This window comes from Capsicum annuum, chromosome 1 (genome assembly GCF_002878395.1).
Source record: "Capsicum annuum cultivar UCD-10X-F1 chromosome 1, UCD10Xv1.1, whole genome shotgun sequence".
Classification (NCBI taxonomy): Eukaryota; Viridiplantae; Streptophyta; class Magnoliopsida; order Solanales; family Solanaceae; genus Capsicum; species Capsicum annuum.
Genome location: NC_061111.1, coordinates 210,828,912 through 210,843,843, shown reverse-complemented (window position 1 = coordinate 210,843,843; position 14,932 = coordinate 210,828,912). Strand labels below are relative to the sequence as shown.

General features: G+C 36.3%; 1 protein-coding gene across 1 annotated transcript in view; it reads left to right on the top strand.

Moving 5' to 3' along the window:
* Positions 1-385: 385 nt before the first annotated feature.
* LOC107848011 (NAD-dependent malic enzyme 62 kDa isoform, mitochondrial) overlaps positions 386-14,932 on the top strand; it is a gene marked incomplete at its 5' end in the record, with an annotated part of 24,719 nt that continues 10,172 nt past the window's right edge. Inside the window, 10 exon segments of the mRNA XM_047408731.1 lie at positions 386-731; positions 5,157-5,253; positions 5,725-5,843; positions 8,107-8,274; positions 9,040-9,168; positions 9,745-9,805; positions 10,585-10,688; positions 10,769-10,852; positions 11,648-11,754; positions 13,721-13,832. Coding sequence (XP_047264687.1) covers positions 555-731; positions 5,157-5,253; positions 5,725-5,843; positions 8,107-8,274; positions 9,040-9,168; positions 9,745-9,805; positions 10,585-10,688; positions 10,769-10,852; positions 11,648-11,754; positions 13,721-13,832 — 1,158 coding nt within the window.

Here is a 14,932-nt window from a genome sequence, read left to right as displayed (position 1 = left end):
TAGAGATAATTTTTTTTCTTCATATTTTACTCTTTGTATTAATTATTTTTTATTCAAATTAAAATGTAGACATCATTTAATGAGGATAATATGATAAACTAGCCATGTTACTAATTATTTTTCTTAATTAATATGCCATCTCAATTTGAGACAGATAATTTGAGACGGAGAAAGTAATACGTTTGTTATAAAAACATAAAACCAACTTTTATGATATATTAATTATTAATAGTTCAATGATACTATAAAGAATTAACTCCTTTAATGAGAGATTTTTGTAAGTAGAAATTAGCTGGTTCGAGCAAAGCTTACCAGCCAAACTTTTCCCACTCGGTTAATGAATTTCAGCCGACAAAATTAGAGCCACGGAAAAAAAAAAAAACAGAAAGAACAATCTTTATTTAATCAATTACCGTTAATCCAACTACACTTTCACTTTATTTTTCACTATGAAAACTACATCGAATATCATATGATTAATTATTACATATATAAGGGTTTATAATTAACACTAGTTCACTTTCCCTTTCTCTCTTCGATCCAAAAAAAAAATTATGGCGATTTTTCCCACTCAAATGCGACTTTCCTCTACTCTTCTAAGGCGTTTACAGCAAAGAGTTGGTGCTGCTGCAGTGAATTCTTCAAGAAATTTTACGACAACGGAAGGTCATCGTCCTACCATGGTTCATAAACGTAGTCTCGATATTCTTCACGATCCATGGTTTAACAAGGTAATAATAATAAAAAATGCTTTTTTATTTTCTTTCTTTCTGTTTCATGATTTTTATTTAAAAATCAATGGCTCTACAACTTGCATTTATATTTGGTTTGTAAAATGAATTGTTTGAATTTTTTTGTTATTGAAGTCTTATGATCTGTTGATTGTTATTATTCATTTTAGTCATAATACATAAACAAACACTCAAATTTGGCCTTAATTGCTGAGTAACTAATCTAACTTTGAGTATGCACATCTCCTCAATTCACCTCTGTTCTCTGTGTGTCAGTTGAGCACTCCAACTTTTCATTTTGATGCCTGTGGTGTCCGGGCTAGGTTTCACGCACCTCAAAAGGATACACGTCTACTCCCATCAACACATGGAAAGAATCAGCTAGTGTTTTTTTAGTCTCTGTTAACTTGAGACCTCATGGTTCTTAACCCAATTCATTGACCTTTGGTCCACACCCTTGGGTGCAAGCACTCCAACTTACAGTATGATCATCTAGACACCTCTAAAATTTTATGTGCCACGTCAGAGTTCGGGTATCCAGTGGGAATGAGTTGAAGTGTTTTGTTTCCAGTTGAGTCTAAGTTAAGGCATCTAGATGTGTACTCTCAAAGTGGGACTGCTTACTTGCCATCTGAGGGCAACTCAAGGCATAATAATGCCTTCATTTTATGATGGGGAAGTTTGTGTGCGCCTAAACGAATCTATCGAGCAACTTGCTATACCATAGAAGCACATGCACCGAGCAATTTTGCCCACCTAGGTTGGACTAGATGAGCACATGCTGAGTGTCTTTTTGGGACTCATATTCGGACTTCCTGGTTGTTACTCCTATGCCTTAACTACTCAGTTATCCCCTTGAACACCTGCGATTGTTAATTATAGTTGTGCACTTCAGAGTGGAATTCATCCCATGCACTAAGTTCCCAGTGAATGGAAATTTAGGAATGTGAGGTCCACTTTGGGTTAATTATAAGCAAATTAAATCCTGAAATCAGTATGAGAATGATGAAGCAATAACCCATAGTTAGATGATTCCTGCTGTCCCTTTCAACCGGTGTTTGATTTTTGCAATCTATGTGAACCCTCGACAAATAAATAATAGATTAAAGGCGGGCAATGAATTCACGTCAGGGCAGGGGGCAGTGGTAGTAGCTTACTGGCTTTCGACTATTGAACTGAAAGCACACTATTTCAACAAGGTATAAAATTTAGCTATCTGTATTTGTTGAGAGTTATATCCAATCCTCAAATAGTGGTCCATATTGTGAAAACCTCCGTGTTTTTGTCCCCAATTTTGTATTTGACGAGAGTGATATCCAATCCTCAAGTAATAGTCCATATTGTGAAAACATCTGTATTTGTCTCATGTACCACCAATATGCATTCCTCGTTTTGTGTTTTTGATTGAAGTATGTGAAGAAATAGACCTTGTGCCTAACTATTCCTTAAAGCTAGCTTTTAAGGGGTGGATTGTCAAACTTTCTTCTTTGAACGTATTGATTTGACCTGACGATATAAGGAGACCGCAACATTATCCCCTAACCAATGTGAGACTTAACCCCATCCTCCCCCTTCCGTTGCATGCCAAGGGCTGGACAACTGAAGCATGGATGACATAACACGGGGATCATATATTAAATTACGCAATAATATAAATCAATGAGTTTGGCTCTTATATCATTTGAATTGTTTGATTTGGCTCTTATATCATTTGAATTGTTTGAATAGCCATAATGTTCCGAAGTTCTTTGTAACGTTGTAAAGTGTGCTTAACTCCTTGGACGGTCACGTAATGCTCCTCACCATAAGGGACAGCATAAGTAAGCATGGTAGATGACATGGGATTAATGAGAAAACAAGCCATAGATACTGCATCAACCCAAAAATATTTAGAACCTTTGTTTGTATAGGAAGTGGTGGTATTGTCTCAAGTAATGGATATATTTAGGCTCAACAATTCCGTTGTGAGAGGGTGTGTCAGCCCAAGATGATTGGTGGAGAATCATGTGTTGTCTCATGTCAGTCTTAAATGATACATATGCTCTCACTGGTTATTATGCGCACAATAGTATTAAATTGGATCTAACTTCAACACAACACAAAAATGGGTATGTACTTCAGATAGTTTGTCCAAACGGGCCCTAACTCTAGGACCTATCGAGCTATACAAAAATTCTGCACTATTGCATCAAGAACACGATTTACAACGGTGAGTGTACCCCCAAGATAAATATTGTTCAAGCCGTGGAAACAACCTCTTGCAGAAATGTAAGGTAAGGCTGCATACAATAAACCCTCCGACCGCTGTGCATAGCGGGAACTTTAGTGCATCGGGATGCCCTTTTTTATATTATCTTGAACCTCATTCAGAATAGTGATGTATTAATCTTTTCTCCTAGTGATTCTCCCAAATAGTTCGTAGGAGGAGAACCAATGTTGCATTTTAAGGTGCTAGCAAGGTGATGAATATTTGGAACAAAAATCTCTGAAAAAATTGATGTGTAGTCAAGAGATGGCTTCGAAGACGGATGTTCCTCACATTGCAAATGATCGAGGATTGGTTGCTTACAGAATATGTGGGATACTCAACCTTAGAAAGCCCGGAGAATCAGCCAGAAAGCTAGAGATCTAATTTGCTTGAACGGGCTTACGAAGCATCTTGCATTTGCTTGACGAGACTTGTGAAGCATCTTGCTAAATCCTCCAATAACCAATATAAACTAAGAAGGTGAGAGAGAGTCTCCTTGTCTTAGTTCTCTCTATTTATGACGGGACGAAATTGTGAGATGTACCATAATTAAGAAGAGAGAACCTGACTGATGAAATGAAGAATCTAATCCAATTGATCCATTTGAGACAGAAACCATCCCAATTTAGAATTGGAGTACGAATAGGAATAGTATATAGAATCCTAGGTGGAAAAGGATTGTAATGTATTTTCCTACTTGGAAAAGGATTGGAGTGCAGTCTCTATTAGGGTCTCAATGTAATAATGTAGATACAACAATTTAATAATATTCTTCTCTAATATTTCTCACAGATTCCACTTGAAGTTCCCGTTTACATGGTGAAAAGCTTTCTCGATATCTGATTTGCAAACATTGGGCTTTCCTGTTGGCTGTTTTCATTCTTGAGTCCATGCATTTATTTGCGGTCAAAGCAGCATCCGTGATCGTCCTATCACTAATAAAAGCCATTCGCGAATTATTGACTAAATAAGAGATTACTATATGAACCTTTCTGCAAGTGCTTTTGAAAAATCTTATAGAAACAACAATCAAGTTAATGGGTCTATTCCTTAAGGGGCCGTTTGGTTGGGAAATTGTTATCCTGGAATTACCCGGGATAACTTATCCCACCATGTATGGGATAAGTTATCCCATCACTATGGGAAAAATGGTGGGATAAGTTATCCCACTATGGATTAATCCCTCCAACCAAACAAGGGACTTAAGTGATCTTTTGTTTTATCCCGGGATAACTTATCCCTTGGATTACTTATACCTCACACCAAACGACCCCTTAGTACTTTAGCACCATTCTTCTCTGGAATAAGAGCAATATAAGAAGATTAGCGGCTCCTCTAAAAAATTCAGCACTCTCTAAGTGGTTTAAAGCACCCATCAGATCCCCTTGGACAGTAGATTAGCACATCTTAAAGAAACCTATAATAATCCGTACTTGGTGCTTTGTGCAGATTCCTAGGAAAATTATAAACTCTAATTAATTAATTATCTAGGCATGTGATTTGGAGGTTCGGGAATAATTATTACGTGTTGTATGGGTATAACATTCAACATGGTCTGCATAGCCTGTCTTGATCATCTCCCCGTGCTATAGCAGCTCATACATATAGATATAAAACGGGCTTATAGTCAATATTAAGAACATGAGGGAATTTAATATGGACAAATAGATACACTGGAGTTACCTAGAAAGCCAGTTTTGATTTTGTCTGATCTTTTCCCGACTTACCATTGAACAGAGTGTGCAGTTTTTTGCTATCCTCTTGTAATTTATAAAGTAGTGACAACATTGTTTTTGCTAATCTTATTGTATTACCGTCGAGAGGGGAAAAAAAGAAAGAAGAGAGAAAAGATATCACTGTTTAACTTGACCCAGTTATCTAGTAAAAGTATATCTCTGAAGAAAAGCTTAAATCACCTTTTCTTTCTAATGGATGGTATTTGGCAAGGGGACAGCTTTAGGTCAGTTTCTTTTATTTTAAACCATTCATCTTCTGTTTCTCAAGTGCTTCAATTGGAGTATTTACTGGCAAAATTGTGTATATAAATGTGGATAATGCAGCCTATCTTGATCCCTCGTTTGATAAGCATATTCTTGCATTGAACTATTTCATATTGTGAACTTCATATGGACACTGGAAAAGACTGAAGTCAAGATTCATAAAAATTATGACTTTAGGGAACAGCATTCTCATTTACAGAACGTGATCGTCTCCACATCCGTGGCCTACTACCTCCAAATGTGATGTCTTTTGAACAACAAATTGCACGGTTCAGTAAGTCTCTATCCACCAATTTTATTGCAATCAAATTTGGGCTATCTTCAAAGTCAAAATCTATGACACTTAAGCATCTGTGTTGTAATGAGTAGAAACTTCCCAGCAACCCCTTAGTAGTTCATCTTTTTTGAGTGTGAGAAGAAATTTGTAGTACTCTTCACCAGCTGGATATTTTCCGGATCATGTGGATTTTAACACTGTATATTTCCATCTTTTTTTTTTTTTAAATATGCCTTGATAGTTTCTCACTTTTAATAGTGGCATGTACTTTCTCCCCTTCTCAATTCCAGGTAATGGATCTATTTAAAGAATCTTGTCAAATTTGAATTGTTAAAGCTCACCAATCCTTAAAGCAACATATTCAGAATTTTAATTATGTAGGCATTTCCCCCAAGAAGTGAGTTGGTGTTCTTTTTTGAGTTCAATTACTTACCTTGCCAACTTTTAACCTTTTTCTGCATGTAACAGTGGCTGACTTGAAGAGGCTTGAAGTACAAGCTAGAGATGGTCCATCTGACCCATATGTTTTGGCCAAGTGGCGCATACTTAATCGCTTGCACGATAGAAATGAGACTTTGTACTACAAGGTGAGTAATTGAACTTGTCTTTTAACAACACTTCATTGTCTTTTGTTGTGGAAGGTTTAGGAAAAATAATCCCAATATAAAATTCTGCATAATTACGATGTTTGTTGGAGGAATTTGGAAAGTAAGCCAGATATAGTTAATGCAGTCTTTGGTTGGTCATAGAAGAAAAAATAATTCCCTCTTTACTAATGCGTCACTTGATTGGCGGTATTACATGATGAACACATTAAGTTATGGGGGAATCTATGTATTATCTTATGTGCGATAGAATATGAAATAAGAGTAGATGTATTAGCAATACAGAGATAAAAGTATTTAAAGACAAAAGTTCCCTTAAAGTAAGTAATCCATATACAACAGTTCATGTACTTTTTTTTGATAACCATGGTGTTTGGGCCAGTTCATGTAATTTTTTTCATCGCTTAACAACCTTTGTATTATTATTCCTTATAGTAATTCCTTCATTAGTATTTCCTGCATAAACACTCCCTACATAATGCCCACATATCTAGTATGTGAATTTAATGAACCAAAAAGTGCTTCAGTTTGCAAATTTCAGCCGGGCATGTCTCATGCACTCTGACAATTTCCACCTTCTTTTCAGTAACTACCATTGCAGTGCATAGCAAACCTCGCCTCTTGAAGAAAAAAGAAAAAACACGCTACAAGCTATTTGTGGCATTCTTGCCCTTGCCTGGAATTGGCTGTTGCTGAAGAAATACAAAATGTTTGCTCTTAGGAATTTCTTGTGTTGCAGCTCCCATGTACCCTTTTTAAGAACTGTTTACCCTGATGCTTTAAGATCCCTAAGCGTCTGATACCGAGCAGGGTCATTTCCCATGATATAAGTCATCAAAGATCTTTGGTTTTGTTCAGATATGGCCTCTAATGGGGTTATGTAGTATATGTCTGTCTCTTCTGCAGAGAAGCCCTTCTTCTCTCTCTTTCTTTACATAAGCTAACCTACTATTTGAAGGTAGTAGGTTAGCTATGTCGCCATTTTTCATTTACCTAAAATACCCTCAATATCTCATTTAAAATGGGACTTTTCTGTCTTTTCATTGGAAAAAGTAAAACCGAACACACCTCCTTATTTCGCCCCTTCCTACTTTTCCTCGTTCCTTTGTGAGTTGCACGGCTACTCCAAAGTTCGGTGAACTCTGGTATTTGGATTTCAAGTTTTTCTCTATGCTCATATTAGAGCTCATAGAAAATAAAAGCAACAGATACATAGAACATTTCAAAGCATTCTGCTAATCATGAAAAGAAATGAAATTTATTTTACAATAAATTGAAGTTGTATTGTATCTGTGGAGAAAAAAGTTGAGAAAATTATAGGACGGGGGAAGAAATGATGATGGGTAAATGAGTTTGCTTTCGATTGGGAAATGAATCTCTTAGGAATTGAAAATAATGGAAAATAATTAATTTTAAATCGTAGCATGTATTCATTTTAAAACATAATCTTGAAGTCAACTGCTACTTCTCAATTTTTTTTTATCGATGTCCCCGAAGGGACCTGCTACTTGCTCAATTGATTGAGACATGTTCAGTAAATTCAATATTGGAGCAAATCTAAACTCACTCAATGAGAAGATAAGGGCTAAACATTTGCTTCTTGCAGATGGGAGCGTTTGACAATGATTTACAAAATTGTCTGAGATAGTAAAAGACAAATATATAAAGATAGAGGAAGTCAGGCATCACTTTGAACGCCAAATAGCTCACCAAAGCTTCCACATAACGATGCCTCAGATAATATAATCAATTGGGGTTTCTAATGCTAGGATCTGTGTCAGAAGATGCAACAAGTGTAGTATGAGTGCGACAACACGTGTGCTCTGTAGGCATCTTAAGCCGACCAAACAAGATTTTGACAGCTATATGTAAAAAAGTATGAAATGAACTCACTAAGTCAACATAACAGCACAACATTCAGAGAAATGGGTGTAAAACAGCTGATCATCGTCTGATAAGTAAATACGAAGCACAATCAAAACAAATAATCAATGCGGTACAATGCTAAGCAAAGTACAGCACAACTATGTTCCTATTTGTACGGGGAAGTTCTTGAGTTCGACCAAAACAAATAATCAATGCGGTACAAAGCTAAGCAAAGTACAGCACAACTATGTTCCTATTTGTACGGGGAAGTTCTTGAGTTCGACTCTAAAGAACAACAATATTTAGTTAATTTATATTGGTTTGCTTCAAAAGTTGCTTATGAGGAATTATGGATGAGAATTTTACCTGACTGTGGCAGGTTCTAATGGAAAATATTGAGGAATATGCACCTATAGTGTACACTCCTACGGTTGGTCTTGTATGCCAGAAGTACAGTGGATTGTTCAGACGTCCGAGGGGCATGTACTTCAGTGCTGCAGATCGTGGGGAAATGATGTCAATGGTTTACAATTGGCCGGCTGATCAGGTTTGTGTATATGTGAACTCCGACAATCTATATGTCAAGCTTTCCTTGTTACTCTGGGAAGACATTTGAATATTTTAGTTTTTCCTACTATATTGATGTGAACTGCTCACTGTTACCTTGTACAGATCATTTGTACTTCAATATCTTCCCTCGATACTTACAGATGCATATTGTTTTGCTCTTTTGCTTGCAAAAGAGCTGAATAGAAAACTGTAAAATTGGGCTTGTGTTCTGCAATTAGTCAGCAGTACACTCGATTATAGACAGAACATGTCAAATAGGTGACGAATTAAAAAAATAAAAAAGAACATGTCAAATTGATTAGATCATAAAGCTATGCAGCACATTAATTTTCTTTTACATAATATCAGGTAGACATATATGTCAAATAGAAGTTTTTCATCGAAACAGCCTACAGCCAACACAAATGGAGAAAAATGAAGATCTTGTGGCACCTATCATGAAACGTGAACATATATACAGTTCCACTGCAATACTATCAATTGACTTATCCTTTACAGTCCCACCAACCTCTCAAAATGGCAAAAAAGAAAAAAATGAGAGTTATATTCACTGGAGTTGTTATTGGTCTTGTGAGATAGCAAACTCTTTCTTTTGACTTTTATCTTGTTCGTTAGCATCAATGATTCTACTGATTCTCCATTATGTTAATGCTTCATTGCTTCTAATTTTTTTTTCTTCTGTTATTTTATATATCAACGCTCAACAATGAAAGTGCATTTCATAGCTGGAGTTGCAATGTAGGTTGACATGATTGTTGTAACTGATGGAAGTAGAATATTGGGTCTTGGAGATCTTGGAGTTCAGGGTATTGGTATTGCAATTGGGAAGCTGGATCTGTATGTGGCTGCTGCTGGGATCAACCCTCAAAGAGTATAATCTTGTTCCATGTTGCCATTTCATATTGCTTGATGAATAAAGTTTCTTTCATGTAGTACTAAAACAAGTAAATGACGGGCAAAAGGAAAAAAAAAAAACTCAATAGGAAGAGATGATAAAAGGAAATGGATAAAGTATTCGTATGTTAAGAGATTTCTTTCTTTTTATTGAGAAATTTGATTAGTTAAAAAGGCTTGATGCAATCGTCAGTAATTCTTGAAGCATTTCTATCCGTGGTTGCTTTAGGAAATGAACGGATACAAACAGATACCAAGTGAAATGCTTTATATTTTTCGATTATGGTTCTTTTATTCTTTTAAATTAAGGTATTCTGTCATATCTAGTGAATAGTTGTAGTCTTTTATGGGGTTTTTTTTATTGTAGAAGCTACTTTTTAACGGATCAACATATCTTCTGACATTGCTGATGTAAGGCATCAGATGTCTGTAATTCCTTATGATATAGTTTCTCTTGCCATCTTTAGTTTCTCGTATGTACTTGTTTTTGTACTAAAATCTTGTCTTTAGCATTCTTTTTAAATGTACTAATTCAATTTTCTGTTTCCAATAGGTATTGCCTGTAATGATTGATGTTGGAACTGACAATGAGAATCTCTTGAAAGACCCTTTATGTGAGTACTTATTCTTCATCACGGTTGATGTTAATTCATGGCATCGTTCTCCTATGAACAAATCAATAGAAACCAACTACTACATTATGTTTTCTTTAGTTTCTGGAAAATGTCCCTGCTCCAACCCTGAGCTTGTGAGTTCGAGTCACCAAGGGAGCAAAAAAGGGTGGGAGCTCGTAGGGAGAGGTTAAAAAAGCGTCTTCTGTTTACCTTAATGAATACGTATATGTTACGACAGCCAGTTGTTTTTAATATATTAATTGAAGGCATGATCATACTACTTATTGAAGTGCGTGGTTAAATGGGATTTTATGTTGTGTATACCTGGCATTTGGAGTTACAGTAATCCATATATGATAAAAGAACTTGCAAAACTACAAGTGCATGAACTTTGCCCAGCAGATGCTTAGCATTTGATCTTATCTACCCAAGCTGAAAATAATGGTCATCGTTTGATAGATGTACTTATTCCTGATAGATTCTCCTTAGTCCAAGCTTTTATGTGTTATTTAGTACTTATTCAAACTTCCTGTTTAACACTTTTTATCTCTATGGATACTGTAGATAGTTGAATTTTTTTATTTCAACTATTGTTATCCTTGATATTTATGGTTGATATCATTGCCCACTGCCTCTCGGCATTTCGAATGTGTTAGGATCGGTTTTTTATATCTATTGTTGCTCAGTCATACTTAGCTTGCTACCAGTAATGCCTATTGATTCAGGATATCTCTTTCTCGTTCTTACTGAAGTTGAGGATATTTCTTTCATGCTCATAGATTTGGGACTGCAAGAGCGTCGGCTTGACGGAGAGGAGTATGTTGAAGTAATTGATGAATTTATGGAGGCTGTTTTCACTCGTTGGCCCCATGTGATTGTTCAGGTACTTTGGTTCATTTGAGCTCTTTTCTTCATTCTCCTAACCAATATCATGTTATGTCTGTATTGCCGTTAAATTCACAGTTTGAAGATTTTCAAAGCAAGTGGGCCTTTAAGCTGTTGCAGCGTTATAGAAACAACTACAGAATGTTTAATGATGATGTCCAGGTAAATAACTTTATCATGGCCAAAATGTTTGTGTTTGGAAAAATATGATTACAATTGTAAATGAGTGAATAATAAAAGTTATTGACCTAAATGATTGACATTCTTAGGATTAGGGATATTGATTTGCGCATATTGGGTATTGCTCCCCCCCCTCCCCTTCCTCCAGCAGCTTAATAGATCAGCAGTGTGTTCAGGCATCACCCAAGGCTCCTGAGAAATGCTGAGAACCATGTACCACACCTGAGCAGTAATCCTGCAGTGAAAAAAAGGTGGTTGTTGGTTTCCTCCTCATGACAGAAAAACACCTGGAAACAGTATGGAAGCCTCTTTTCTTTGGTTTTTCCTGTGTGAGACATGCCCTTCTGGAAACCATCCAAGTGAAGCATTTCACCTTGGTTGGAATGTTGCACTTCCATATTTGCTTCCATGGACCTGGAATTCTTCCTGAGTGAGATATATACTTCCACAACATTTGCTTGTTCTTGGACGCCCAGAATACGGTGGAATTCTAGTACTTGAGATATCAAATGTTATCTATCTTTTAGCCTTTTGAGTTTGTGATGGGTGTTTCTTACTCTCAATGAGGCATTTTGCTTCCATTATCCTGATTTTCTCAAGTCATTTTTCTTATTTTCTCTTGAAATTTAGAGCCCTAATACGTTATTCTTGAACACTTCTGCTCTATTCTTCAGATCAGATAGAATTCCTTACTGAAGTTCCTTAAATTTGCTGTGGTCTTCATTGTTTAACCAAGTTTCGTGTTACAAGTGTGATACAATTTTATTTTCGACTCAGGGAACTGCAGGAGTTGCTATTGCTGGTCTTCTAGGAGCAGTAAGAGCACAGGGAAGACCAATGATTGATTTTCCAAAAATGAAGATTGTGGTGGCTGGTGCTGGAAGGTTAGGCTAGTAAACTGCTCTTTTCCTCTCACTACACCGATGTAATTTCTTACTTGCGTCATTGGCATGCCATTAATCAAGAACTGCTTCGTTGTTCATATGCTTCTTCTTCTATATTGCATTAATGTACTAGTCTTTCCATGTTCCAAGTCAAGCCTATCCTGTTCATATTTTTAGTACCCTGACACCTAGAAATAATGTTCGATAAGTATATTGAATTTGGTTATTCAGTCTTTGCATTATTGGTTGAATGGTTAGTCATGGTAGAAGATGTCCAGGGTAAGAGGAATAAGGTCTCATGTTGAGTTGAGTTATTGCTGCTGCGCTTTCCATTTCACATGAGTTATTTGAAGGGCGGGGAACACACCCTAACACATACATCGTGAAAGGGGATGTGGGATGGAGAGATTGATGAGTCTTGCCCCCTGCCCCCCCTCCCCCCTTCCAAAAAAATAAAAATAAAAATCGCTCATGAAATGAAGATTGTCCATGACCATACAAGGAGAGACCACATCCATTCAATTAATCTGGATATGAGTAGAATACTATGTGAGACAATTGGTGCACTGAGCTTTTCCTCATTTTGTTTTCTTAGAGCTTCTTAAGGTGCCTTGTTCTCCAGGTGGAAATCTGTATTGAGAAGTTCATTTATGCAGCCAAAATACTAGCTGGAACATGTGAAATAGCTTATCCTTTCTTCCTTTTCTAAGAGGTTGTAAGTTTATCCAAATTTTATCACTGCTAGATGGACCCTGTAGGTGGAAATCTAGGTTGAGACCTACATCATCCTGCTATTTGATGTCAGAATCGTTGAAGTACTAGCATACATGGGTTTGGACTGCCTCCATTTTTACTTGAATCCATTTTACTTGATGAATGAACAGAAAGACTGTTGCAAACCTTTTTGACATATCATTGTGGACTATATCCTGACCTAATGTTAGCTCTTATTTAATGAATCTGAAATATGACTGATTTGACGTTAGTAAGTTATTAACTTTTGAGAGTGTATATACTATGACTTAAAGAACTTGGTTTCTTTGTTGCTCGGACTCTTTACTTTTGATGCTAGACCTGTGTCAGATCCTTCAAAAATGCACCACTTTTGAAGGATCCGACATACACATGTCGAATTTTTGAAGAGTTCGAGCAAAATAGCTTGGCGTAGTAGGCCTGAACATCCAATTCAAACTGACAGACATGCATGATTCTGTAGTCAAAGCAAACTGTCCATGACGGAGGACAAGCTTATGAAGTTTAGGTGCACATTACACCTTAGGTGAATCCCACATTGGAATGGGAGAATAAAGCTAGGGATCTTATAAGAATGAGTTCAAATTCCACCGGTGAAGTGTCTCTTGGACTTAAACCCAGAGGATAAATCTGTGCGGGCTAGGCCCAAAGCAGACAATAGCTTAACAGTTGAACCAGGGCCGTTACTCGGACAGCAGCCGTTCAAGGGTTCTTTAGGGACAGATTCACTTTGCGTAGATTGACTGGATGCACTGAAAACTAAAAGTAATTAATTGTCAGATATTAATGGACCATCCTCAATAAATTATTTCATAGTTTAGATCTGACTTTGCACAACTCTGAGAAGGTTCAGGAGTTATTATTGGTCATCTTTGTATGACTTATTTTTCTTGAAGATGTCCTTATCATACTCACCTTAAACTTTACCTTGTAGTACGCTGCAAGAAATACCATTTGATTTGGACATAACTTTCATCATGCAGAGAGAACAGTGAAGTTGCAATATGAGACTTGAGTGACTTGTTTTCCTTATTTTTAAATCTAAAATTTGGCGATATCTGCATGAGAGGGTTTTTGCACTAAAATAAAATCTACGTGTAGCATCAAGCATAGGAGCCTTTTTGCATTCAAGTTACAGGTAGTAGGCATAGGAGCCTTTTTGCATTAGGTAAATCTTTAAGGTTTCTATATCTTAAATCTTTTGGTAGTGCAGTGCAGGAATAGGGGTTCTTAATGCCGCTAGGAAGACAATGGCAAGAATGCTAGGGAATACTGAAATTGCTTTTGAAAGTGCAAGAAGTCAGTTCTGGGTGGTGGATGCCAAGGTAAGCATCTCCTCATATTTTCCTTTCTGGCATGGACATTTGAGTAGAACTCAAGCATTGTATGTTCTCAGTTCACTATTGCTTGTATTTTGTTATAAATGTCTCGTCCACTGCAATGTTGTTAAAGACTTGTGTTTAAGTTTTGAGGGCAGGTGCAGGACATGGTGGATGCTTTGCTTAATTTTAGTGGTGCTATAGACACCAAGCTACTTTGAGACGCTTTATCACCCATAAGCTTTATCTTGAAAGATGATTATTAAATCATGAATATAGTCAACAACGGATATATTTTGTTAGCAAATGTAATGAATGAATTTGCTACTGACTATAAATCGAAATCATAAATTTACTACTCTCTCCGTTTCATTTGTCTTAGTTTGACTGAGGTGATTAACTGAGGAGAGTTTTATTATAACCGTTGGAGCAGTTTTTTTAACACATCAACCAACAACGTTATTTCAAGCTTGAATTGTGACAATCATGCACTTATCTTTCGAGCAGCCAATGTCGATTCTTTATCGGTAAAAAAACATAGAAGAAGAAAAGAGAACACATACGATATAAGTCGGATTTATATACTTATAAAATTTGGATTCAAGAATTTATAAATATTAAGAAGTCAATATTGGATGCTTTCTCACCTTGATTTGATGACATACATTATAAGTAAGAATTTTATTACCACAAATGACGAAATTCCGCCAACGACCACTAAATCACATTATGGTCAAATGAACCAGCGATTTTTTAATCCCAAACATTTATGTATTAAAGTTCTCCTGTATTATAAGAATATCAGATGCAGGTATAAATTCAACTTTTTTAATTAACAGTTCTTTTTAAAGGAATACATGTATCATTGTCTAAGTAAAAGTTGGCTGAACGAGGCATCCTTTGCATGAAACTGTAGGTTTGAGGGCCGTCCCTTAGTGTTTATCTTCTTCTTCTTCTTCTTCTTCTTCTTTTTAAAAAAAAATTTAAACTAAGGAGTTTAAATTTGGTAATATAACTTTCACCTTAAGGTCTTCCCACTTTGAATGTACTACCTTTAATATGAAATTATTTGGGGAAATGAAATGTATTAGGTAGGTTTAACTATG